The 26030-nt window shown below is 36.7% G+C and overlaps 2 protein-coding genes across 2 annotated transcripts; both read left to right on the plus strand.

Annotated features, from left to right (window-relative positions):
• Positions 1 to 42: 42 nt before the first annotated feature.
• Positions 43 to 21853, plus strand: LOC140759963 (kinesin-like protein KIN-14L). The gene is made up of 23 exons (XM_073096694.1): positions 43 to 450; positions 3128 to 3251; positions 4420 to 4506; positions 4625 to 4795; positions 4933 to 5039; positions 6178 to 6309; positions 6534 to 6712; positions 7232 to 7393; positions 9146 to 9237; positions 9834 to 9985; positions 10098 to 10271; positions 10857 to 11003; positions 11419 to 11610; positions 13844 to 13915; positions 15138 to 15193; positions 15294 to 15507; positions 15883 to 16074; positions 16155 to 16370; positions 16610 to 16960; positions 18887 to 18985; positions 20056 to 20196; positions 20284 to 20442; positions 21263 to 21853. Exons 1-23 carry the CDS (start codon positions 259 to 261, stop codon positions 21713 to 21715), a joined length of 3864 nt encoding a protein of 1287 aa, XP_072952795.1. The 5' UTR covers positions 43 to 258; the 3' UTR covers positions 21716 to 21853.
• Positions 21854 to 22714: 861 nt separating this feature from the next.
• LOC140760196 (mediator of RNA polymerase II transcription subunit 6) lies at positions 22715 to 25975 on the plus strand. Its single transcript, XM_073097047.1, has 5 exons — positions 22715 to 23072; positions 23173 to 23347; positions 24224 to 24293; positions 25119 to 25228; positions 25611 to 25975. Exons 1-5 carry the CDS (start codon positions 22798 to 22800, stop codon positions 25773 to 25775), a joined length of 795 nt encoding a protein of 264 aa, XP_072953148.1. The 5' UTR covers positions 22715 to 22797; the 3' UTR covers positions 25776 to 25975.
• The last annotated feature ends 55 nt before the right edge of the window (positions 25976 to 26030 follow it).

A 26030-nucleotide genomic window follows, 5' to 3' on the forward strand; every position in this document is an offset into this window, starting at 1 on the left:
AGGAAAAGAAAAGAGAAGGTACACTGCGTAACACAAGAGCCTCGCGAGTCGCTTCGAGGGGGCAGTAAAATAAATGAAAGCTAAGGTGGAAAAAAAACCTCTGGCCTCCGTCTCTCCTCCCTCTCTCGCGTCTCGCAACTTGTAGATAGGCTTCCGTCCTCCTTCCCTCCCCCGCCCCCCTGGCCTCGACGAAACCCTAACAGTTGGTTTCCTTTCCCGCGAAATCTTGATCTAGGGCTTCGATCGAGGGAGCCGGCAATGGCGGAGCAGAAGAACCGGTGGACGTGGGAGTTGCCCGGGTTCGAACCGAGGAGGTCGTTCGACCGCGAGGAGGCGGCCGTCGCACCCGTCAGGAGGCTGCCCGGCTCGCCGCTGTTGCCCGTTCCGCGCTCCGAGACTCCGAGGCCGTCCGTCGCGGCTAAGGTCCAGAAGCTCAAGGATCAAGTCAAGGTTTGTTTGCCTTTACAGCTGAGACTTTGATGTTCTTTGTTCTTTACTTGCGAAATGTGGATTTTATGTGGGAAAAGTGTGTAAATTGGATGCTCTTGAGCTGGAATGAAACTTGGAGAAGTATGGGCTTCAAGAGCTCAATGATTCTTACGGTTTTAGGGTTGTATGAGGTTTTTGCCGTCTGTGGATCAGTGATGACGCAACTGAGAATTCCAGTGTGGTTAGTGTATGATTCTCGAGCTGGAAAGGGTCGCTGTGTTCAGGACTGATTAAGGGAACTCAATGATTCCACGGTTTCAGTGTGTTGGGTTTCATTTCAGGGATCATCATTATAAGATGTGTAGGACTTGGATAAGATGGCAGCATATAGTTGAATGGGAATTGAAGTTTGAACTTTGAAAAGTGTGAGCACCAAGTATATAACGTATTCTTCATGGATTCTCTATGACTTCTGAAAGTAGTAGTTTTTTTTTTCTGGAATTATTCTTAGTCAGTAGTAGATTTTGACAATGGTTAATCAATTTCAAGCAAAGACAGATGTGTATTGTTAGGTGAGTTCACTACTCTAAGATGTGATAGACTTGTTCACAGCAACAGAGCACAAAGCCATATCACTGGTGACAGGAATTGAGAAGAATTTTGCTGGATGGATGTTAAAACATGGATAATTGTCAGAAGTAGGCATCAACCAATAGTGCAGGAATGGATTGGAACCTGAAAATACAAGAAAACTGACAAAACCTTTGCACAAATCGTCGAATAAAAATGGGAAGGAAAAGATTTAACATAACAGAAGAACACTAGATAAGCTGGTATTAGTTTTCACTTATAATAATCAACCTGTTCCTGATTCTCATGCTTTCATGCTGACTGCAGGGGAAACTTTTGAATCTTTGGTGAATTATCAAACCATTGTAAGAATTGAGAATACCTTAAACTTCCTGCCATAACTGGGATAAATTGGTAATAGTATCCACTGAATTGCTGCATTCATGAGATTATAAGGAGGATCATAATTAAAGTCCAAATGCGTCAATATGTTCATCAGATATGAATCTCTCTCATTTTATCTTTTCTTTTTGTAAGAACAACTATGTAACCTATTAACTTTATGGGTCTCACCGTGATTTTTTGCTCTTATCTTTCCATAAAAATAAGTTGGGGGCCTATATTTCTATGTTGTCGCTGACAAAAGTTTTGATGATCATAATTTTTACCGAATGCATAAGTTAATTGATATATGAAAATTTGTGCATGGTTCTTCAATCTTGACTTTGGATGTATCAGAAATTATTTTTTTTCCAGATGGATTTCACACAGAAAAGATTTATAGGAAATCTGAACTACTGCACTCTAGGTTTTGATGCATAATCATCGGAGTAAAAGATGTGGAGCCGTAAAGAAATGCGTGATTAGGTTGAGTTGCTAGCAATGCATTTATCTAGGAGCTCAATTAGTTGTTTTGGTGTATTAGTGTTGTTGTGTGGAGTTTGATGCTATATAATCCTCAAGCATATTACTTCAATCTGTATTCTGCTTGCCTTGCAGGAATAATACAACCATCACAGAACTAATCTTGGAATAAAGAAATGAAGAAAACCACTGTTACAATAATTACAATGAAGCTATTGATAGCTTCTAGTTTGACTAATTATCTATCTTCCTGCTTGGTGTTAACTGTTTATAAATTACTAGCTAGCTACTTTTGCATGATTGCTGCGATCATTGTTTCATATTTCAGACATGAAGATGAGTGCCAATTTTTTTAAGTTTTTCCAATTACAGTTCAATGGTTCCTGCAAGCTTTTATAAATGGTGGTGAGAAAAATCTGTTTAGCTGCAACTTGGCTACTCCGGAATGAGAAGGGCTGAAATTCTAAAAGCTTTTGAAAAATGAAAATTGTGATTTCAGCTTGATGACCTAAGGTGAAAGAAAGCTATTTGAAGTTGAATGTGATTGTTTATTGTTATTCTGCATCATTTCCAACTTCCGAATAACAAAACTCTAAGGGGCAGAAAGATCTGAGCAAAGAAACCCATGTACTTTAAGGTTCATCTATCTGTGTGCTATATGCAGAGATCCTGAAGGAGTAACTAAACTCTTGCTCAGAGCACTCATGACAGTACCTGCTTTGGGTAAATATGTGCCTTTTACTCAATAACAGATTGCATCCATTACATACTTACAGCTAGTTTGAAAATTAATGAGTTGTTGAACTGTAGAACAGAAAAAAAATATTAACAGGGCCAACTCAAGGGCCTATGGCTTTGGATCCTGTTATTAAGCTTAAACGTGAAGTTGATTCTGCAGTATGAACCTTCAAGAGGGTTGATACCAATCAGTTTGTCCATATAATTCTCACAAACTTAAGATACTAGATTTTGCTGATTATTCAATATTCATTTTTAAGTACCTACAGATTACTGCTGGTAGTTTCTTTTATAAGAATTTATGTTGTCACTGGAGATATCTTGTTACCTTAAGGCAGTAATGGTGATTGGTGATCCTTACCCAAAATAAAAGAGCAGCCTCTTTGATATTTCGATGTTATTTATTTATTTATTTTCATGTGAGTAATATTCATGCCTAATTAAGTTTGCCTCTTTAATTTACTGTCTCTGTTGACATCACCTTCTTTTGTGTGCATCTTGCAACATCATCAAATTGGAGTTATAGCATGCTAGAGAAGATTACTTGAAATTGAGACAGGAAGCGAATGACCTTAGCGAGTACTCTAATGCAAAACTTGATCGAGTTACTCGTTACTTGGGTTTTCTTGCAGATAAGGCACGCAAATTAGGTATGGCATTTGGGGATGCTATTTTTCTGGTTCCGTATATAGTTATTTGGTTGTCCTTTTCCTTTGCAACATTCATTTAATTTAGTTCAAGTGACCTCTGTCGTTTTTCATTTTCTTGTATTAGTAGAGGATATCTTTTTTTATTTGTGATGTACTTTAATCAGTTACTAACATGATTATTGTAAAATTTCTTCATATTTGTCGGTCTTAGAACTGCTAAATCCAACAGTATAGATTTGAGGGAAAGTGTCTAGCCTTAGTAGCCTACATCTTGATAGTTATTATTGTTGGAATGTACAATGCATTTGATCTCACTGTGTGGCTTTCCTACTCATACTTTTGTCTTGATATTCCTTTGTAATTTTTTTAGCCTTTTACTTTTAGTATCTGTACTCACTATTTTTTTATAAATATTTGTCCATGACTGATTTGTCTCCGGCCAAATGAGACAACTGAAGATTCTGTTCTCTTCGGAATTCTCCATATGTCTCTTCAGCAAGATGTCTTTAATTATTGAAACACCTCATGAATTACATGATATATCACATATATATTCTCTGCATATCATATACCATGCATCAACAATACGAATGCTCAGGATATTGATATATGGTGGTATACCTTAATGACAGTAACACAACCATATATCATGATTCATGTCAAGCAGCGAATATCTTGAACCACTTCTTCACTTGCTCTGTTATGAGTTTTCTCCTTATTTATCTAGCCAACTTTTGTTTACCCTAAATCAAGGGGATCATATTATGAAGGCTTTGCAAAATGAAGTAGACATGAATCATCAATGACCAATTGATGTTTAAGTTAGTTTAATTATCTTTCGCCATTTAAATGACTGATAGGAGCAGTTCTTATCTTATTCTCTAATATGTCATTTTTTTAGCTAATGAATACTATTTAGGATGCTCCCTAGACCCTGATTAATGTCGGCCCTTAGTCCTATCTTATAACCAATAGGATGTCGGGTATCTGAAAATGTGAAATCAAGTCAGCTATCAGATTAAGGTAATAGGAAGCAGAATTTATAGCCTTCAGATTAAATTTAGCTTTTACATTTCTACATCAGTCATACTGTATTAATGTCATATTTTACTCTATCACTGCTGCTTCGCTATGCTAGGTTTATGTCTTCTCTCCTTTTCTTTTCCAGATCAAGCTGCACTTGAAAATGAAGCGAGAATAACTCCTTTAATCAATGAGAAGAAAAAACTGTTTAATGACTTGTTAACATCAAAAGGTACTTTACTGTCTAGATCTTTGATTACCATATATTTTCTGCATCCTTTTCTCTGTTGGTGTTTTTTCTAACTTCTTCGTTAATCTTTGAGGATGTTGACATCTCAAATCATTTTCAGGCAATGTAAAAGTATATTGTCGTACAAGGCCATTATTTGAAGATGAAGGCCCATCTGCAGTTGAATTTCCTGATGACTTCACCATCCGTGTAAACTCTGGTGATGACTCTCTAACGAATCCTAAAAAGGATTATGAGTTTGATAGAGTGTATGGGCCTCACATTGGACAAGGTAAGGACAATTTAAATGGTAAATTCCAGCTTCTAGTTTGTAAAATGTAGAAGAATTGATCTTGCAGACTCTAAAAAAATTGTTGTTTCTTCTTTTTCTCCTGCTTTTGCTTAACTTTTTGATTCATGTGCTTGCAGGGGAATTGTTTCGGGATGTTCAACCTTTTGTGCAATCAGCCCTGGATGGATATAATATCTCTATATTTGCATATGGGCAAAGTCGATCTGGAAAGACACATACAATGGTTCTCTTGTTTCTTTGCCGCCTCTTCCTCCAATTGTAGCTTATTCCTTGCTTTAAGTGTTCTGTTTTTCTTCACTGGATAGAGTAGGATTTTTCTATTGCCTTTAGTCTTGGCCTATTATGTTGCCTGATTTTACACAAATATTCCATCAAATTTTCATCTCCATTGTGTTTGGCGACTGTTTGAAAGATAACGATAATGATTTTGATAGGGCTCATAGTAATTGTTGGATGTTCCTTTCTGTAGGTTTGCCTTACAGTTCTTTTGATCCATTGGATTCTCCTAGAAGTCTGCTATGTTCCTTCTGCTGGACAATTGTTTTTATTGTAAAATGCAATTGGGATTAGGAGATTTTTTTTTGTTCTGCTCTCTGCAAGTTGGATATTTGGAAATTCTACAAGTCATGATATTCCTACATAGCAGACAGGTTCTGCATAACTTTTGGACTTATGATGCCCAAAAATATTATCAAAGAAAAAGTGTTCCCATATCTTTTCAGTAAAAGGTGTCCTTTCCTTGATACATCATTGTCTTAAAGGTTACATATAGTAGTCCAGTAAGTAATTTTCTCTTGCAAGTTTAATGAAATGGTTTTTCTATTCCATGATTATGTTACTTTCATTGAATGGGATCATTTTTTTTTATGAAAATTAGCCACAAGAAATTGTCAGCACTTAAATATTTTCTTGTTTCATTCCAACATGCAGAGAATACTTGGGAGAGTACATCAGTATATTTATGTTATAGTAATGTAGGTATTACATTATCTAAAAGAATGAATCTGATTTGCAATATGATGTGTATACATGTTTAGATCCTCTATAGTCTATGCACTTATATATGTATGAGTTTGTATGTAGTGATAGGAAAGAGGAAATATTCAAACAGTATTTTTGTAATGATTAATGATAGCCTTATGCTATTTGAAGATCTTTTTGGGTGGGAGAAAGCTTTCTAATTGTTTGAGATCACACTTCAGTTGTATTTTACATTCAAAACTTTCTCGAAGCTTCTAATTGTTAATGAAATGCATGCTGTGGCTTAAAGCCAATGTACATTGTGGAGCAGCACAAGTGATCATTGGTTTATATCCTTCATTTTCTCTCAATTGCTAACAAACCTTACTATCACCTTTCAGGAAGGATCTAGTCACGAGCGTGGTTTATACCTGCGGAGCTTTGAGGAGCTTTTTGACCTGTGCAATTTAGATACTACTTCCACAGCACAATATAAATTCTACATTACTGCCTTTGAGCTTTACAATGACCAGGTTTGTCCTGTTTATTTCCCCTCTGCATTCTCCATAATTTCTATATATCAGATTTATGTTGTGCTCACATATCTCAATTCTCAACTGTCATGCTGAGCTTGTCCCTCCCTTCATTACTGCCATTTTGTGTATCAATATGAAATATCTGCGCAATTTTTTCTTTTAGTTGGTTAGTAACTGAATCCTGACATTCTCTTTTGTCATGTCCGGGCTTCCAAAAACAGGTCCAGGACTTGCTATCAGATTCTAGAAGCAGTCAAACGAAGGTTCGCATGGGTTCCCAAGAATCCTTTATAGAACTTGTGCAGGAGAAAGTGGACAACCCGTTGGATTTCTCTAGAGTATTAAGAGCAGCACTTCAAGTTCGAGGGGCAGATACCTCAAAGGCCACAGTATCACACCTGTATGTGAATGCATATATAAGCCATCCGGCTACAGTAACCTCGGTTGTCACATAGTGTAGTAATATTTGTCACTTCACCACATGATATTGTTGTCTACATTATAGCCTTATACCATGCACTCCTCGTTCAAGCTGTAGTCTGAGTGGAAGTATTTAACTTGTTGAGAGTTTTTTCATATTTGATTCCTGAGGTTTCTTAATTTTGGTAGTAATTTAATGCTTTATTTCCTACATACATTTTGGTGAGTCGAGTATCTTTTCCTGTGCAGAGAGTTATATTTATGTAGTTCCACAATTTTTCTCCTGTTGAAGTTCTCTTTCTTTCTTCTAGCTGTCACATTCCTTTTTTTCCCGCTGTTGATCATGAATGGATTGAAACTATAAAGTGCTTGAACTTTCTTTTGTAACTCAATTACTGATTTTAGAAGGATTGGCTGCCCTCATGTAGTTTTATGACCATTATTAGGTTCTATACGTGCCATCTCTTTTACTAAGACAATATGCCTTTCCTATTTTCAGGATTATTACTATTCATATACACTACACCAATTACGTATCTGGAGAACATACATACAGCAAGCTGTCTATGATAGATTTGCCTGGAAGTGAATGCCTAATTGCAGAAGATGCTAGCAAAGATCAAGTTACAGATTTTTTGCATGTGTCTAAATCACTTTCCGCGTAAGTATTGTAGCTTCTATTATACTTATGGTTCTGATGATATTCCTTGAACAATTCCAAAGGCTAAAATTTAGATGATATAATAGGGCTGAGAGCCCTTGCTTCCCTTTGGTTCTTAGTCTTACTCTTCTCTCCTTGAGTTACTGTCTCATTAAGTAGCATGTGCAGCCCTACTGAGTTCTTGTAATATGTTAGTTGTGTCTCATATTCTCATATGAACTATGTAATACTTCTGCATTTTTGTCATTATGCTTTCTTGCTTTTCACTAGCTAATGTCCAATCTTGGAGAAAATTTTGTGGTTTTGGAATTGGAATTTGTAACTTAGAAATAACAACTTGTAATATTGTCAGTAAAGAAAAGGAAATTTAATATGTACAAGTTAGGCATATTCACTGATGAAGGTAGACTAACCAACATCTATTACGCTGAATATCAACAACTATTCTCCATTGCATGTGTTCGTACATTATGTAATCTTTGCTTCATAAAAAGTACAGATTGCAGATATGCCATCATAAGGTGCATGCTTTTGTAGTACCCCTCGTAAAATGTCTGTTGAATACTCACCCTTTTGAAAGTCTTTCTTATGAACCAGCATCATGTGAGCCATTGTCAATTCCCCTCTCAAAGGCTTGGTTAAGTCGAAGATCATTTGGACATTTAGTCAACCTTCAATCCTTATCAAGTTGGTTGGGAGAAGATTTTGTGGAATTTTAAGAAGAGAGTCAACATAACCATGAGGTTCTCTAAACAAAGATATGCAATTTAAAGCCAGATTTCACCTGGCACAGTTAGGAGAGGCAGAATGCATGGCCTAAGTGTTGAAGGAGATGGAATTCAAGTTCCAAGAGATTGATAAAGATGACGAGTTCAAGATCAAGATCCTCTGATGACGCTCCATAGAGTGAAGTGCCAAGGTTAAGAGTTTGTGCTTCTTGAAAAGGCATTAGCATATGGTGGCCCCCCATTGAGGAAGCCACCAAAGTTGAGTGTAAATGAGCCTATGTGCTTTAGTGGCACAAAGAATATTAGGGAGGTTGAAACTTGAGTTGTTATTCTTCCAATTTCCTTTCAGAAGCCCTTGGATGGTTGGATTCCCCCTTTTATTCTTCCTTATGGTTTATAGAATTACTTTGATGCAATACATGGTGGAGAAAAAGAGATGGAGGAGGAAATAAAGGGAGGAAAGGAATTGAGTTTCATATCTTCACCCTAAAAATGGTTTTACACCAAAATTCTCAAAAGAGCAAAGTTAAGAAAATCTTCATTAACCTTAAAAGAAAATACAACGGGTCTATATATAGACATATAATGGAATTAAGTACAAGATACCCCAAATAAAGAAAAATCATAATCAAATCTCTATAGGAGAGATTAATAACTGTCGGTGCCTTCTACGCTGGTACACACGCCATTGAGTCCTATCAGTGATGTTCGCATCATACTTTACTAATTATAATTGTTTGAAATTGAGGTTATAGGTAATTATCTTTGCTATATGTAACAAATTTTAGTTTGTGATAGTTTTAGTGTAGCTTTTCTTTCATGAAAAATATTTAATCATCTACTAATATGGTACTTCCTGCTTGGCATCTATCTTGTTTATGACTATTAACTTCTGTCCTTTTGAAGGGATTAGTTTCTTCTATATACACATCAAAATTCTTCTAATACTGTACTGCTTCTGCATCAAGCTCTCTTATCTTCTTTCATTTTAATTTTTTTTAAAAATTTCATTCAATCTGAGTAGGTTGGGGGATGTTTTGTCTTCTTTGACTTCGAAGAAGGAAAGTGTGCCTGTTGGAAATTCAAAACTGACACAGATCCTAGCTGACTCACTTGGTAATTATTTTGTTTTTCCATGAAGTTTTGTAGTGATGATTGCTTTTTTCTTGGTTTTGTTTGAGAGAGAAGCTGCTTAATTTGTTATTGGCGTGTTTAGTGAATAAATGGAAAGTCATGTTTTACGGTGCTCTAATCCAATCCTAATAGTATTCGTTTTACGCTTCCCTCGTTTCAGTTGTATCCCACATACATTGGCATGCCTTTGAAACTAGGCTTCATCTTATATCTTCAATGCATGCTCTCCTTGCTGGATCTCTTGCATTAGGTTTGTCTAATTTGCTAGGGGCAAGTTGGTTCTTGACCAAGTCACAGCTGCTTATAATGGCATAAATGATTTTAAAAGGTTAGTCAAGTTTCCCATATTAATATCTGTATCATTATAAAGAATCAAGTTCTCTTTGTATCAGCAGCGTTGAACTACCTCAGCTATTTCACCTGTGACACCTATTGACTGAAAACCTGTGTATTTTAAGCTGAATTGCATGTCTTTCACTAAATTGTGCGTTAGTTTTCATGTAATAGATACTTTGTTTTTACATTCTTCCTAGTTTCCATGCAGTAGATAGGCTTCTCACTCACTTTTGCTGCTGCAGATAGTAACTCGAAGACCTTATTGATTGTTCATATATGTCCGAGTGCTTTAAATCTGCCTGGAACATTGTCCACCCTTAGTTTGTCCGCTAGAGCTAAAAATGCTGAACTAAGCCTCGGAAATCGAGATACAATTAAGAAATGGAGAGATGTGGTAAATACTTCTCTCTTTTAGAAGATGTAACTAATTCTGTCTTTAATTTTTGCTCTTTGTGAGGACATGTCTATATGTCTGTTGTAATACTGTATTTGCTATTTCGTGACAGGCAAATGATTCACGGAAAGAATTGCATGAGAAAGAAAAGGAAATGCAGGATTTGCGGAAAGAAGTATTAGGGTTAAAGCTTGCTCTAAAAGAGGCTGATGATCAGTGCATTTTGTTGTTTAATGAAGTTCAGAAAGCCTGGAAAGTTTCTTTCACACTTCAGGCTGATATGAAGGTCCTTACAGTTGCTCATCTGTTCCCCTTATTTTTTGTTGTTTTTTTGACCTTTTGTCTTCAACACTTTTGACCTCTACAAAATGCCTGTTGTTTACTGGATTAGCTACTAATAGCAGGAGACGGGTCAATGGTTAAAAATATCTCATTTTCATAAGAAATGACTGACTTGAAAAGAACCTTTGGTTGATTAATAGTTTCTGTCAACAGTCTAGAGTTATACATTACAATCCACAGTAGTCATGAAAGAAGCAACTTTCTTTCCTTCATATAGGAGTCCATTTAGATTGGAAGAGGAAGGAAACAGATGATCTTTATCTTGGGATCACTTGCTTGTGGATGCATGAGGAGGATGAGAGGGAATTGGAGTTAGGTAATTAATTGTAAGATAATTTGATTTTGGGTGGAGGTGTTATCTTAGATGAGATGTTTGTATTGCAATGGATATTTTATGTAGAAAGTTGACACTTTTAACATTAAGTCAGGAAATTGCGTGTTTGTTTATTGTAACTTGGACTTCTTGCCCTTGTAGAAGCTGATAGCAGGAGGAGATAACTATGTACTGTTGTTCTTGTCTTTGTTTCAGTCAGAAAATATAATGCTTGCGGATAAGCAGAAGGTTGAGAAAGAGCAGAACAACCAGCTTAGAAATCAAGTTGCTCATCTTTTGCAACTAGAGCAAGAGCAGAAGATGCAGATTCGTCAACGTGATTTAACCATTCAGTCTCTTCAGGTTAAACTTACTCATCTTTATAGTGCTTTTCTTTTAATTGTTCAAGAAAGGTTTGGATGTCATAAATCCTTCATGATGACTCCTGATTTGAATTAATACTGTGCAATGTGATACTTGGAGAAATTTTGTACTGCATTATTGTGCTACCATGTTATGAGAACCATGGTACCTAACTTGTAATCTTGTACAGCAAAAGAGGCTGAAAGTAATCATCATAAATTTTCTATTTATGCACAGGTTGCCATTAAACATAGATTTATGTTCTAACTGAATCAGACATTTCACATCAAGTGGTCAACCTATTTGAGTTATATAGATATGACTATGACAGTACGCACATATTTTAGCTAGAACAAGTGGTGCTATTGCGTTGTGATGTAAAATGATAACACATTCCAATTCCTCTCATATGCAGGCAAAGCTTAAGGATATTGAGTCTCAGCTCAATGAAGCAATAGATTCTAACGATGCTAGATCCACTCTTGGATCTGAATCAGGCTCTTCAGGGGTTCCTTTGACTCCAAAAGTGATTGAGGCTGCTGCTGATTCTTCTCTGGTGACCAAGAAACTAGAAGAAGAACTGTCAAAGAGGGATGCACTTATTGAGGTTTGTAATGTTAAACTCAATTAACAAGTATTGGCTGTGACAAATAATGAATTTCACAACAGTGTTTCATGTTAGCCCTGAACCTTAATTAAAGGTTCATTTTGTTGACAAATGTCATCTCAAACTTTGCACTAGCTTTGTGATCTTTTAATCTGTATCATTAATATTTGACCTTTAAAAATAAAAAATATTCTTCTGTCATTCTATATTTTATTCAAACAGAAAACAAAGTGCTAATGTCATAGTAAAGGAGATCAAGTTTTAGTTGACATGCCCATTTATGAAAGTTAAAAGGGAAATTTAGCATTTTTGAGGTCTTAATTTCCAATTATCGTAGTATATATCTTTTTTCCTTGTTGGTTCAGTATCAGATGCTTTCTTTTCAGAAGCAAAATTTTTATTTTCAAGAGATTTTTTACTGAACATGGAAATGAAGCTTGAGGTTGTACCTGTTTGAACTCCAGACCACATTCTTGATGATAATGCATACAGTTCCCAACAAACTAGAGCTGTTTTGGACTAATTTCTCATATTCAAGCATAGGATGTAGCATTGGACCAAATTGTATTTGAACTTTAGCTTCTGAGAAGGCAGTCCTTGAAGATGGAGTTATTGGTCCAAGTGCAACCACTAAACTTGTGTGGTCTAATACTTAACTAGGTGTAGAGGAGATCTGAAGGTTCTTTGTTGTTTTCATTTCTGCATGTCCACTTCAACTGCTCTTTCATCTCCTAAAAGGATAGGTCTGCTTGAGCAGCACAAATGAGGAAGTAAGAGAAGGAAAATTTATAATCTGTATTAAGTCCACAAGAGCCTACTTTACTTCCACTCATAATCCTTTGCTTTCAGGTTTATAGCACTACCCGAAGCCTAAGCTGCCTATTCTCTTGGGAACTGTAAGACTTAGTCCCATCCTTCAGGATCAGTGAGCCACTTGCTGTGCTTATTCATGTAAATAGAAAGATCTATTGAAAAGGATATAGCTTGTACACGTTTATCAACATGGGGTAAGCTAGATTATTGTTTGTTTACTATTTTGTTAACTAACAAGAGCATATTCCATTTGGTAAACTTCTCATACTAAATAGGGCTGTCAATATAATCGAGCCGGCTCGAGCTCGGCATGAAAATAAGCCAAGCCGAGCTTGATCTTGAAGTTTATGCTCGAAATTAAATTTGAGCCAAGCTTCACCTCGAGCCGGCTAAGGGTGTAAACAAGCTGAGCTTGAGTGAGTTGGCTCTAGCTTAAGCTTAGCTCAAAATTAATTTTAAGTCCTCAAAAGACGTTTAAGCTCGGCTCAGCTCAAGTCGAGCCGAGCCCATGCTAAGTTTGACTCGAGCCAAAGTTGAGCCCGAGCTTGATTAGAGAAGAAGGATGAGGAGGTGGAGGAGACGACGGGGCGGCGGCTTGCTGATGCGGGAGGAGGAGGAGACGACAGGGTGGCGGCTTGCCGATGCCCGAGGAGTCGGAGGAGACCGGTGGAGGAGGCAGAAGGAAAAGGAGGCGACGATGTGCCGAGGTTGGAGGAGGTTGACGGAGAAAAGGCGATGACGACTTGTCGATGGAGGACGAGGAGGCGGCGACAGAGGAGGCCGACGTCTAGGTTGAGGCCGAGCTGATGGAGGTCACTAGAAGAGGCTGGATGAGTTGGTGCGGAGGAAGAGAAATTGAGGAGATAGAGATAGAATAATAATAGCTATGGATTAAAGATCAATAGTTATAAATATATTTATATATAATATATTAATATGTATATATAATATTAATAATATTATATTTAAGTTGAGCTTATTGAGCCAAGCTTGAGCGAGTTGGCTCCAGCTCAAGCTTGGCTCGAAATTCAAATTGAGTCTTATAATAAGGCTCAAGCTTGGTTCAGCTCTAGCCAAATCGAGCCTAGCTCGAGCCGCTCGTTTATTCTAACACCCCTAGAGCTGGCTCGATAAGTCTCTCTCTCTCTCTCTCTCTCTCTCTCTCTCTCTCTCTCTCTCTCTCTATATATATATATATATATATATATATATATATATATATATATATATATATATATATATATATATACCTAAATCAATTCAAGCTTGATTAGAGCCGGACTCAATCAAGCTCGGCTAGTTTACACCGCTAATATTAAATCCTTCATTTTTGTTTAGTTGTTTTCATCTATTGATTCTTTTAATCCCAGTCATTTATTTGCTTACTAGCATATAAATTGTAATTTTTTGGTCAATGCAGAAATTGCACCAGGAAAATGAGAAGCTCTTTGATAAGCTCACAGAGAAGGCAGGATTAGGAGGATCACCTCAGGTTGCTTTTGAAACTCAGTAATGTCTTTCTGTTTCTTCATTCTGTGTAGAAAAAATAAATTGTGATTTGGACTTAGTGGCTGTTGCACCCGTTATCCACTGGGCATAACTATAAATTAGAGGGGCTTGTACTAGGAGTCTACCAACTGTGCCATGTTGGCATGACCCTTGCTGCAATCATGCCAAGTTTTTGTGCCTGCTCTGCTGTAGCAGTGTCATGCCAACAGCTGACTGGCATGGGTTCCTGCTGCAGCAAGCAAATCCTTTGCTAGAAGCCCATAATAGTATTTTGGCTGATTGAAGCTGTACTATATAAAAAAGTCTATTATATTGTATACTAAGTTGGATTATTATCTGCACTGCAGCCAATTGTCTAATAAACTGTTTTCATTCCTTGGCACTATTGGTGTATAGAAAAATTTATATAATAGTTTGACTTTGTTATCATTCCTTTTCACTTAGTTAAAAGTTAAAACCAGCATGAGATATTTACTTAAGTTTGACTGCTATATTATTTCTTGTGGGCAAAGTAAATCCTTTTAATAAATTAGGATTCTAATCCTTATCTATTACTAGATAAAACTCCATAAATTTGAATCATCTTGCTTGTTTATTAAAAAATTTTGAGCTCAGTCCATTTTGTCTTTCTATTGTCATCTATTTTAGGCATACAATTTAAAAGTTGAAGTTATCCAAATTCGAAAAATTAGTTAGTTTATTTACTTTATTAGGTCAAGTATTTTACTTGTTTACAAGAAATGCTAAGCTAAGTCCATATTGTCTTTCTATTGGTATCTAGTTCAAGTGGATTTATGTTTACTCGTAAATCTGAAAAGTTCAAGTTTAATCAAAGATTCATTATTTTATCTAATAATGGTAGGTCAAGCATCCTGCTATCCTACTATATCTCTTTCAGTGTCCTATGGCTAGATATGGATACAGGACTTCAAATTGAAGTGCTCTGTACATCTAACAAAGTTGATGTGTGTTTTTTATATTCAAGCTTCAATTCCATCAAGTTGCTTAGACTTCTTTGAACTTGAAACACTTTTATTTTAAATTTCAATTCCTGATGACATGATCTACCTGACTTTATGAATAATATATTTTTTATAATTTGACTTTCTGGTAAGCTGCATATGGTAGAAGTCTGCTCCATTCAATAAATCTGGATTCATGGCAAATTGTATAATAGAACATTATATTAATTAGCTTTCTTATAGGTTCCAAGTCCTTCAGCCAAAAGGTTAGCTCATGTTGAGGATCAGGATTCAAGCAGGTATATCCGTATATAGTAATCTAAATATTAGTGCGAATCACAAATAAATTTACTAGTCCTCATGGAGACATATATTACTTATTTTTCTGTCTATTGGCAGGAGTAACAACAGTAAAGGACGATCACAAGATGTCCTCCCATCGTCAGCTGGCCAAGACAAAACTGAAAACAGTGTAGCTCTTGTGAAATCAAGCAATGAGATAACAAAGACTCCGGCAGGAGAGTACCTTACGGCTGCACTAATGGATTTTGATCCAGATCAATTTGAAAGCTTTGCTGCAATAGCTGATGGTGCAAATAAACTTTTGATGTTGGTATGTGAAAGATAACTTTCAATTAGATGTGGGAAAAGAAATACCTCCCTTGAATGAACATCCAAGTGTAAAAGAACTTGTTCTTGGGCACTAAATTGAAAATGGATCAAATACTAGTACGTACCAATGCTAGAAGTGTGTTTTGGCTTCTAAAATGGAATACAGATGCTATGGTAATAAAATTGGTAACAGAAAATAATATCTGACTTGTGTAGTTCTCATGGGTAATTTGTTATGTGTTTTGTTGCTTGTAGTAGTGTGATATGTCTCTTCCTGAATCTTGTCCAAACATGATTCCTATCAATGTAAACATCTGATATCGGGGATGAAGCATTCTTTGCCAGGGAATTTTACTGTTAAGTTTCCATGTCTCAGGTTTTGGCTGCTGTAATCAAAGCAGGTGCTGCACGAGAACATGAAATACTTGCTGAAATAAGGGATGCTGTTTTCTCCTTCATCCGTAAGATGGAACCTAGGAGGGTTATGGATACCATGCTAGTTTCGCGGGTCAGAATTTTGTACATAAGATCTTTGCTTGCTAGATCTCCTGAGTTGCAATCTATTAAGGTAATGAACCTCTTATATTATGTTTTTGCCCTTCTTATTGTCAGGTTGTCCATACCTAACCAGTTTTCTTGGTTTGACAGGTTTCCCCTGTTGAACGCTTTTTAGAGAAAGCTAATACTGGACGAAGTAGAAGTTCCAGCAGAAGCAGTAGCCCTGGCAGAGCTCCCATTTATAATGATCCCAGCACTAGGACAGCATTAGTTGATGAGCATGTCCATGGTTTTAAGGTCAGCATAAAGCAAGAAAGGAAATCTAAGTTTTCATCTATTGTGCTGAAGCTTCGAGGGATTGAGCAGGTAAGGATGCCATTACCACTCTTGTTTTTTAGTATATATTTTATTTTTTGCTGAATGCTTGTATATGTTGGACATCTCAATCCTTTTTTTTTTTGTGTGTGAAATTATCTCTTGTACCCTCATTATTCTATTAGGATCAAGATAGCTTGCATCTATTCTTTGTCTCTAGAGAGATTGTTTTCTTTTCTTGCTGTCTGTTACTCAGATAGGCTTGTATTTATGTTAGCTTACGTGGACAGGAAACTTGGAGACAACATGTTACAGGGGGGAAACTCCGAGAAATAACTGAGGAAGCAAAAGCTTTTGCTACAGGAAATAAGGCTCTGGCTGCTCTATTTGTTCATACACCAGCTGGTGAACTGCAGCGGCAAATCCGAGCATGGCTTGCTGAGAATTTTGACTTTCTATCTGTTACTGGTGCTGATGCTATAGGTGGAACAACTGGTCAACTTGAACTTCTGTCTACTGCAATCATGGATGGGTGGATGGCTGGTCTTGGTACAGCACAGCATCATAGCACTGATGCTTTAGGCCATCTTTTATCTGAATATTCTAAGCGAGTTTACACATCACAATTGCAGCACCTAAAGGTTCCCCTTATTATCAGCATCACTGTTTATTTCTAGTGAAATTCATTTACTTGCTTATAGTTGGGAATTCTCTCCACGGGTAATATTGGTTGACTATTTAACAATTAACATGTATCTTTCTTTGTTTGACTTTTTGCTATGAAAATGACTCATCGTATGCTGATGGGTTATGATTTCAATAGCTGTCAACTGCTATAAGTCCTTGTCCTTTTCTAAGAGAATTAAGAAAAATGTTTTGTTTCCTTCCTCTTTATATAAGCAAAATCTGTACACTAAATATTTCCATAAAGGATTGCTATGGCTGTATTAGATTATGTAAGAAGTAATGTTGGCCTCCATTATGCAATAGTTGGTCTCTCTGGTTTCATCATTGAAGCAGGCATCTGATTTGTTGAGGACTTAGGCCTTTAGCACCTTTACATTTACTTGTTAAACTAGGATGAAGCTGATAGCAGTAGGATTTCTATCTTTTAAAAATCACAGTTGATCCTCGAAAGATTTGTTTATGATAGGACTGTTTCTTTTTTGTGCTGGTTTAGATTCTTCTGTTTATACCTTTCCCAGTGTACTCCATGAGAAAGAGAAAGAAGATTTATCTCTATGATCTTGTGCACATGTATGGTGAACGTTTGAAATTGAAAGAGTTATTCTTTGAGAACTTAAATTAAGCTTCTTAATTGATTAGGATTTATGTGAAATACTCCATCTTGAAAGATATCTTCGAACTGAATATTTTTACCTTTTACAAGATTTTAACTTATAATCAACAGAGTCAATTGACAGCCAGAGGTACTATCTGAGAAGGAAAACTGGTGCCTGTTTTTTGAATTATTATAAAGTTCATTAAAGTTTTTTTTTTCGTAATAACTATTGAAACTCTTTTCAGACATTAAAGGATGCAATTTGAAAAGAATGTCTCTTTTCGTTGCAATTTCCCATTTATCTGCTCTTAGGGCAGTGACATGACATTTGCAAGGCTCGTTGCATTGCTAGGCTTGCTTCCATACTCTTCTGACTTATAAAGATGACATTATTAAAAATATCTCATATGCAAGAATTTCAGTGAATATGACGTGCTCTATTTCCAACTCGGCCTTTTCTTATATTCATATCATTGTATGACTTCTAATTGATGCTGTTGGAGTATGTTACATGGCGTGGTTTCTAGGTTTACCGTCATATCTCCTAATAATAACAAAAAGTGAGCCCACTCACAAGCTGGGGATGTATTTGATTTTGTCTGTGTAAATAATGCATCATTTATGTGATTTGCTGATGCTAGCATTCATCATGATTTATAGAGTCTGATGCCTAAAAATGAATAAATAAATATTGACATGCATGTACATATGGATTGGTTAATTTGAAAATTTTAGTTATAAGATGCTATGGGAGCCAGTATCCTCCGCTATCTCATATAGGTTGTGTTTATTTATAGCTGAACTACTTCTCAATTCTGTTGCATTAACTTCTCAGCCCCATGCCAGATCAGTATGATTAAAAGAGTGCGAGTACTTCGATGATTAAGCAGCTAAAAGATTTTACTGGAGAGCAGTAAACCTATTTCTTTGATGTTATTTAGGCACAATTCCCTCTTGTTGCCACAAAAAGAGCAACTTCTTATTCAGTACACTGATTAAATTTTGTCCGATAGCTATTGCATTTGCCAACTATTGATGCTCAAGGTAGAAAGTAGACTTATGTATTGCATTGATTTGAGTTGTATAAATACATTTGTATTTTCCTTATGCATGTACTATCCTATCAATTTAACTCTTAAAATACTTTACTAAATGCCATCATTTTTATCTCTATAGTTATCCAATAGATAAATCATTCTGTTATGATATTTCAAGCACCACCTTCAAATGATTGAAGAGCAGTGAGATAACGCCTTCTTCGTCCTTGTCATTTTGTGTTCTACAGGATATAGTTGGTACCTTGGCAATGGAGGAGGCTGAAGAGGTAGCCCATGTTAGTAAGCTACGGTCAGCCCTAGAGTCTGTTGATCACAAAAGAAGAAAGGTAAGTGTATGTCTGCTAATCTAGGTTTGCGGAATCATTTTCACCACAAAATTCTATATTTATATGCTTAACATCTGCTGATTAATATTCAACTGAAGTTATACAGATGGTTTTGTAGGACAATTTTCTTTTTAAATGTACAAATAATATTTCCTCATCAGATGTTACGTAGAGTAGTCACAGTTAAATTGTGCAATGCAAACGTCACAAAAGTTTCAGAATATTATATTTTTATGGTAACTGGTTGTTCTTCTGCCTTCCATTTCAATGATGTATTGGTTATCACTCAACCTATGCAAACGCAGATGTACATACACTTTTCTCTTTTAGTGTGTTTCACGCTTGCTCATTCATAAGACTTATCACTGGTTAGCTTATGCACATGCAAACATACATATACTCTTCTCTTTTTCTGTGTTTCATATTTGTTGCCTATGAATGTTTTGTATGTGTATCTTCATTTATACATGTATGTCCATCTGCATATTTACATGCATATTTATGTAATATGTGGGAACATGTTCTCTGTTTCTGTCTGGCATGGCTTGCTTCTGCTCTCTCTTTCTACATATATATATGCTCAGATAACAAAATGATTTCAAGGTATACACTTTTAGAAGAAAAAAGAAAAAGTGTGAACGCTGAATTGGTGACTAGATTGAAGATAAAATAGAATCCTGGGTCATGAACAGTAATTTAGCTACTGCTAAAGTTTCTGTCTGATATGATCAAATAAGGAAAAAACTTATCCTTCCATTTTTCGTTTTTGTTTTCACTTATATCTATGGTTCTTGTTCTTATCTAGCTGTATCAATAACTTGATAGATCCGTGCATCTTCTGTTACTTGATATTCATGCAAACAAATGTAGTTGTTCATGTGAGAGATACTCCTCCATGTCTAACCTATACTACCAAAAGCATGTAGTCTAGTGAGGTAGTTAGCTGACATGATTTTTGTAATGCTTTTTTTCTTTTCTTATTTATTTCTCAATCTAATGATTCTTTTCTAGAACATCAGGGTAGATATGGCTAACTGTGGTATATTAACTCTCTTGACTTCTGTTATCAGATTTTACAACAAATGCGAAGTGACACGGCATTGTTAACAAAAGAGGAAGGTGGCTCGCCCATCCGAAATCCTTCTACAGCAGCTGAAGATGCACGATTGGCATCTCTCATATCTTTAGATAGCATCTTAAAACAAGTCAAGGTCTGATGCTAATTAACCTTGTATTATGTCCTGTTTGAGATGTTGTAAGTTTTCTTACCTCAAGAATTGACACATGAACTTCACCAGGAAATAATGAGACAAACTTCTGTGAGCTTTTTGACGAAAACCAAGAAGAAAGCTATGTTAGCATCTCTGGATGAACTCTCGCAACAGATGCCTTCACTTCTCGACATTGATCATCCATGTGCCCAGAAGCAGATATCAGAGGCACGTGGAGTAGTAGAGGTACACAAGTAATTAGTTTGGAATAGTATTAACTTGGCAATATTTTCTATATAACTAGGGATTAGTTGTTTAATCGTTCTCTACAGAACAATAAGGTCACTGTTCTATTATTTTACAGTTAAGTGTTAACACAAAAGTGAAGGTACCTGCGCATGCAATGTCTATATACAAAGGCAGATTTGTTGGCCAACGTTTGTACTTTGTGCTATAAATTCCATGCACATTCAAAAGAAGTTCCATGTTTGTCTAACTTCTTCATAGTTAACTCAGATGTGGCACAATATTTCAGGCATGTCCTTTTATATAATTGTAGAGTTGATTAATGCAATGCTGCACAAAGGAGACACAAACATTAGATCTAACTATTACAGTTGGTGATTAAAAGGCTTCAATTAACTCACATGAAGTTGTGTACTTTATTTAACTGTTTTGTGCACTTGACATTTGAGGTGAGTCATTTAGTCTCCATGAATGGTTGAAAGACTGTTTCTCATGTTCGCCTCTTAAAACTTTTTGTCTTCTCACTATACCGTGCTTTGCTAGCTCTTTGTGTTCATCAGGTGCAAGTTGTGCAGTATTTTTATCCATTTCTTCTGGCATGTCTCGTGTGTATTGCTATTTTCATGGTGTAATTTGCAACAGACAGAAATTATAGCAAGTATGTTGTCTGAGTTGAAAGTTTCATCCATTTTAAACTGTTGGTGCTGAAATTGGTTCTATGGAAATGACTTTTGTCTACTTTTGTGGCATTTATGCTTTTTGTTACCATGTGCTGATCATTCAAATCACCAATGTAATGCAATATCTTGTACCTCTGCAGGCCATACCAGAAGGAGATAGTCATCTTGATGATGTAACTGGTCTTCATTCAAATTCAGATTCGTTGTCCTCTAAAGAGAGTGAAGTATCTCAGTGGAATGTCCTGCAGTTCAACACAGGTTCTACAGCCCCATTCATCATAAAGTGCGGTGCAAACTCCAATTCCGAGCTGGTCATCAAGGCTGATGCACGGGTCCAGGAACCCAAGGGGGGTGAAATACTCAGGGTTGCTCCAAGACCTTCAGTTCTCACTAGTTTGAGTTTTGATGATATCAAACAGATGTTTGAGCAGTTGCCAGAGGCGGTTAGCTTGCTTGCCCTGGCACGAACAGCTGATGGCACTAGAGCCAGGTATTCTAGATTGTACAGGACTTTGGCTAGCAAAGTTCCGGCTCTTAAAGATTTAGTTGCAGAACTGGAAAAAGGAGGTCCGTTGAAAGATGTGAAATCATAGTCCTGAGTAGTTCTTTTTTGTAAGGTCTAGATGTACAATATGTATATGTATTGCTCCCTAGTGTTTCTAAGACATGATCGGGGTGTTGTATTATCAGTCAACATGCTTTAATTACAATACATTTTAATGTTACTGTCATGAGTTCAGGGCAAGTAGGGCCGCTAATATTTATTTTACCAGATGAATTTCTGGGGCATCATTTAATATTTACAAGTGTATTTTATCTGTGTCTTCCGTTAGTAGTCAACCTTAAGCAGGGCTCCTTATAGACTTTTGAGTGGTTAAATATTAGGTCAATAAGATTAAAAAAAAAAAACGGAAGAAAGAAAGAAAGAAAAATAAAGGAAAATGTTATCTCCAACACCTGCTTATGTTTTCTTTCGCCCAATCTGTTTGGTGGTAGTGCATTGGATCATGTAACTGCAACCGTTTCAGTGAATTCCTTTTCCGATTATTCGTTTTAGTCCTCCTCTTTATTTTATCTTTTATAAAAAGGCATTCATTCCGTCTTACTTCATTTACATTACATATTGCTAAACAACAATCCATGACCAACACAACACCCCTAAAAGTTCCATGAACATCACAACCTGCACAACAGCTGATACACAGACACGTTTAGTCCTTCTGTACACCTGACAAATCTCATGGGATAACGTTGCAATTGCCATCCATAGCTTGAGAACATTCGATCTTGGCTAAATACGATGATCTTTTCATTAATGCAAGATATCGTTACTATGACTGCTCTATCTATCCAATTGCATTAAATCTCATTTCTCGGACAAATTCTCAGCTTGCTATGGTAAATAGACAGTGGTCAGATAGTCAAAGAACCTCATGTTGTAGGACTATTAATTGATCTGAGAGTCTGAGATACCAAAAGGGAAAAAAAAGAAAAGTAAATAGATAAATAAACACGGTGTTAATTAGAACTTTAACTTTTATCCCGCTATAACCGGTGAAAAATTCCCCCCCTTATTTATAAGTTATAACTGAAACAAATTTGTGGGTCGGCAACACGGCATTTTATCCCGACACGGCCACTTCGCCCGCATTGTCTGTCCTGAGGCACGACGGCGATGGCGGCGACACCGGTGCCTCCTACATCCCAGCCTCCTCCTCCACCGGCGGCGAACCCTAACCTCGATGGAGGCAACAATCCCGGACTTCCTCCGCCGCCAGGGACGGACATGACCGGGATCTGCTTCCGCGACCAGCTCTGGCTCAACACCTACCCTCTCGATCGTAACCTCGTCTTCGACTACTTCGCCCTCTCCCCCTTCTATGACTGGTCCTGCAACAACGAGATCCTCCGATCCCGATCCATCCACCCGCTCGACCTCTCTAACCTCTCGTACGCCCTCGGGACCCCTTCCCATCTTGGATCGAACTTTGCGCGTAGGTTTTGTTCCTTTTTGATGTGATTAGGGTTTGTGGGTTTGTGTGATTCGTAGGAAGATGACGGGTGTTGAGTTTATGCTGAGCGAGGTGATGGAGCCGCACTTGTTTGTGATGCGGAAGCAGAAGAGGGATGGGCCGGAGAAAGTGAACCCGATGCTCACGTATTATATTCTCGATGGTTCGATCTACCAGGCGCCGCAGCTCTGCAATGTCTTCGCAGCTCGCATCGTGAGTTTACTTTCTCTTCTACTTTGCAATGATCGAATCTTCATGGTTGCTGATGGATTATATATTGAAATGGTAACATAAGAGAGTTACAGTGGGATGATCTTCTTGCAGCTAGATGGATTACTCTATAGAATTTGTTGATTGTACGAAATTACTAATGACATCTCTTGATATGAGAAGTAGATTGTAGTTAACAACTCTTATTGAATTGAGTATTCGACCAATACATGGATTATAGAAAGCTTCATATGATACAATGGAAACAAGGGGTTAACAGTTGGATATCTTATCTTTCATTTGATCCAAGGTAATTTGTTGTAATCTTGACAATGCTAGGGGTCCGTGGTACTAATCCCATTTGAAAGTTGAAACAAAAAGAACTTGAGGCTGATTGTAATTTTGATCATTAGAAATAAGGGTAGCAGAAAGAGAGAGCATTGTGACTCCCTGATAATATGCAATCTTCTTTTGACCCATACTGCTAAATCAATATATAGAATCAAGTCAAATATCTTCTCAATAATATTAAACATCTTTTGTACCAGGTTAAAGACAGCCTTATACATGCAAACTTATTTTGATTCATACTGCAAAATCATGGTAAGACTTCGTAGAATTGTGTGGTATACTTATTCACACTACTACGGTATTGTTGAGTAAGTGGCCATGAAGGGATTTTATGATGCTTTAGTATTTTTTCAACTGCAAACATAATATCCAAAGTTAAAAAAACAGTCGGAAGTTTGATTCAAGTAGCACAATAGTGTGATGCAATTCATGTAGGCTATATGGTGATGCTAAAAGCTTTACTTACATAAAGTCCTTTAAAATTGGTTTTGGAATTTCCTCTATTAAAATCAATCTATACTCTTGCAGGGTAGGGCTCTCTATCACATATCAAAGGCTTTTACTACAGCAGCCTCAAAGTTGGAAAAAATAGGACCCGGTAATTTGTCTTTAAGATTTTTCTTTGTCAATACTTCTATACCTTCTTATAGGTTCTCTATATTTGTTACTACTCATTACGTCCAAATAGCCTTTTCCTGTCGAGTAGGGTTATATGAAGGCAGGCAGGATATCGTCAGAGGTTTTATTCTCTTGGGAAAACTATAGCTTCCTAAAGATGTGTAGTTCATATATATAACCTTAGAAACATTTTATAATATAAATATAAAAAAACAGAAAACAAACTGGGTCGTAAGATTTTGTAGATGAACCTAGTCTACACATTATTTGTTAAACATCTGTCTCAGTTTCAACTAAGAAAATAGACAAGGCATCCTTTGTGCCAAGTCCATCAATGCAGGGTGGCAAGGCATGACATAGCGTTGCCCTAGTTACTTGACAGGTTATTTCCACGACTCAACCTGCTACAAAAACTTGTGCAGGAGCAACCCTTAACTCCTACCATAAGAATTTGCTATGCAGAAATATCCACATAAGTAAATGTTTTTAGATGTCTATTAGGCCATGGGCATGATGATAGGACATTTAGACAGGATAGTAGCAGCAACCAAAACGAGAAATCTAAAGGACGCTTTACCATCTAAGAAGATCATTTTACGTTTTCTAAGACTCTAAATGCTAGTATTCATGCTTTGGAACTACAAAATTAGGTCTTGCCCTTCTTATTTGTAGTGCGAAATATAAACCATATATGTTATTTATTGGTATACACTATGTCACATGTTTCACCTTAGCAGCAAAGCAGCACTCTTGCTTTAGTGAATTTTGCAATTGAAATTCCATGTCACATTTTTTTCTGTTGCAGCCGAAGCTGAAAGTGAAGCAGGCAGTTCTGAATCAAAGACCACAAAGGAGACAATCGACATTAAGGAATTAAAACGAGTTGATCATATTCTCATGTCATTGCAACGAAAGGTATTATAATATTGTTACGCAATTGGGGCAAGTAGTTCCTTTGACATGGTTTTTAAAAGATGACAGATTACAGTACTAATTACTTGTAACTTGAATATATATCAACTTTCCTATTTTTATCTACAAATAGAGAAATGATAGTCTGCATTTAACTCTGTGTGTATACTAGTTATGTTAAACCTTATGTTATTTTGGATACAACTGGCCAAACTTCTGACTTATATTTGGCTTCCTTTTAATTCTAGGGATAATCAGACAAAGCAATTGCCTTGTAGGGTCTTCTCCTTGGTCGCATATTAGACGTTCATGCATTAGAAGTTCCCACTTCCCCCATACTTTTTTCTTAACTGATGCTTGACTTTTGCCGATTTATCTCATCCAGCTTCCTCCTGCACCTCCCCCGCCGCCATTTCCAGAGGGCTATGTGCCTCCACCAACATCAGAATCAGAGAAAGGTCCTGAAGACCAGCAACCATCTGAGGCACAGCTTCCTCCAATGGATCCAATCATTGATCAAGGCCCAGCTAAAAGACTTAGGTTTCAATAACGGCTTTGGTGAGAAGTAGGACTTCCAGGTCATTTATTGCCTTGTTAATAGTTCCTCTGCCTTGGAATGCACATGTATTAGTTCTTTCTTAGGCTTTATAACTATAGTTATAATTGAAGTGCCAAATCAGAATTTTCTTCAATATTATAACTATCATAGCGTAGGTGAATACATATTCTAGTTGTCTGTCTTTTTCTTTATACCGTGTTTTGGGCCGTGCAGTTGGGTGGCAACTGATTGGATTTTGATTGTTAA

This window comes from Typha angustifolia, chromosome 5, assembly GCF_048772165.1.
Source record: "Typha angustifolia cultivar Huaian chromosome 5, ASM4877216v1, whole genome shotgun sequence".
Taxonomy (NCBI): domain Eukaryota; kingdom Viridiplantae; phylum Streptophyta; class Magnoliopsida; order Poales; family Typhaceae; genus Typha; species Typha angustifolia.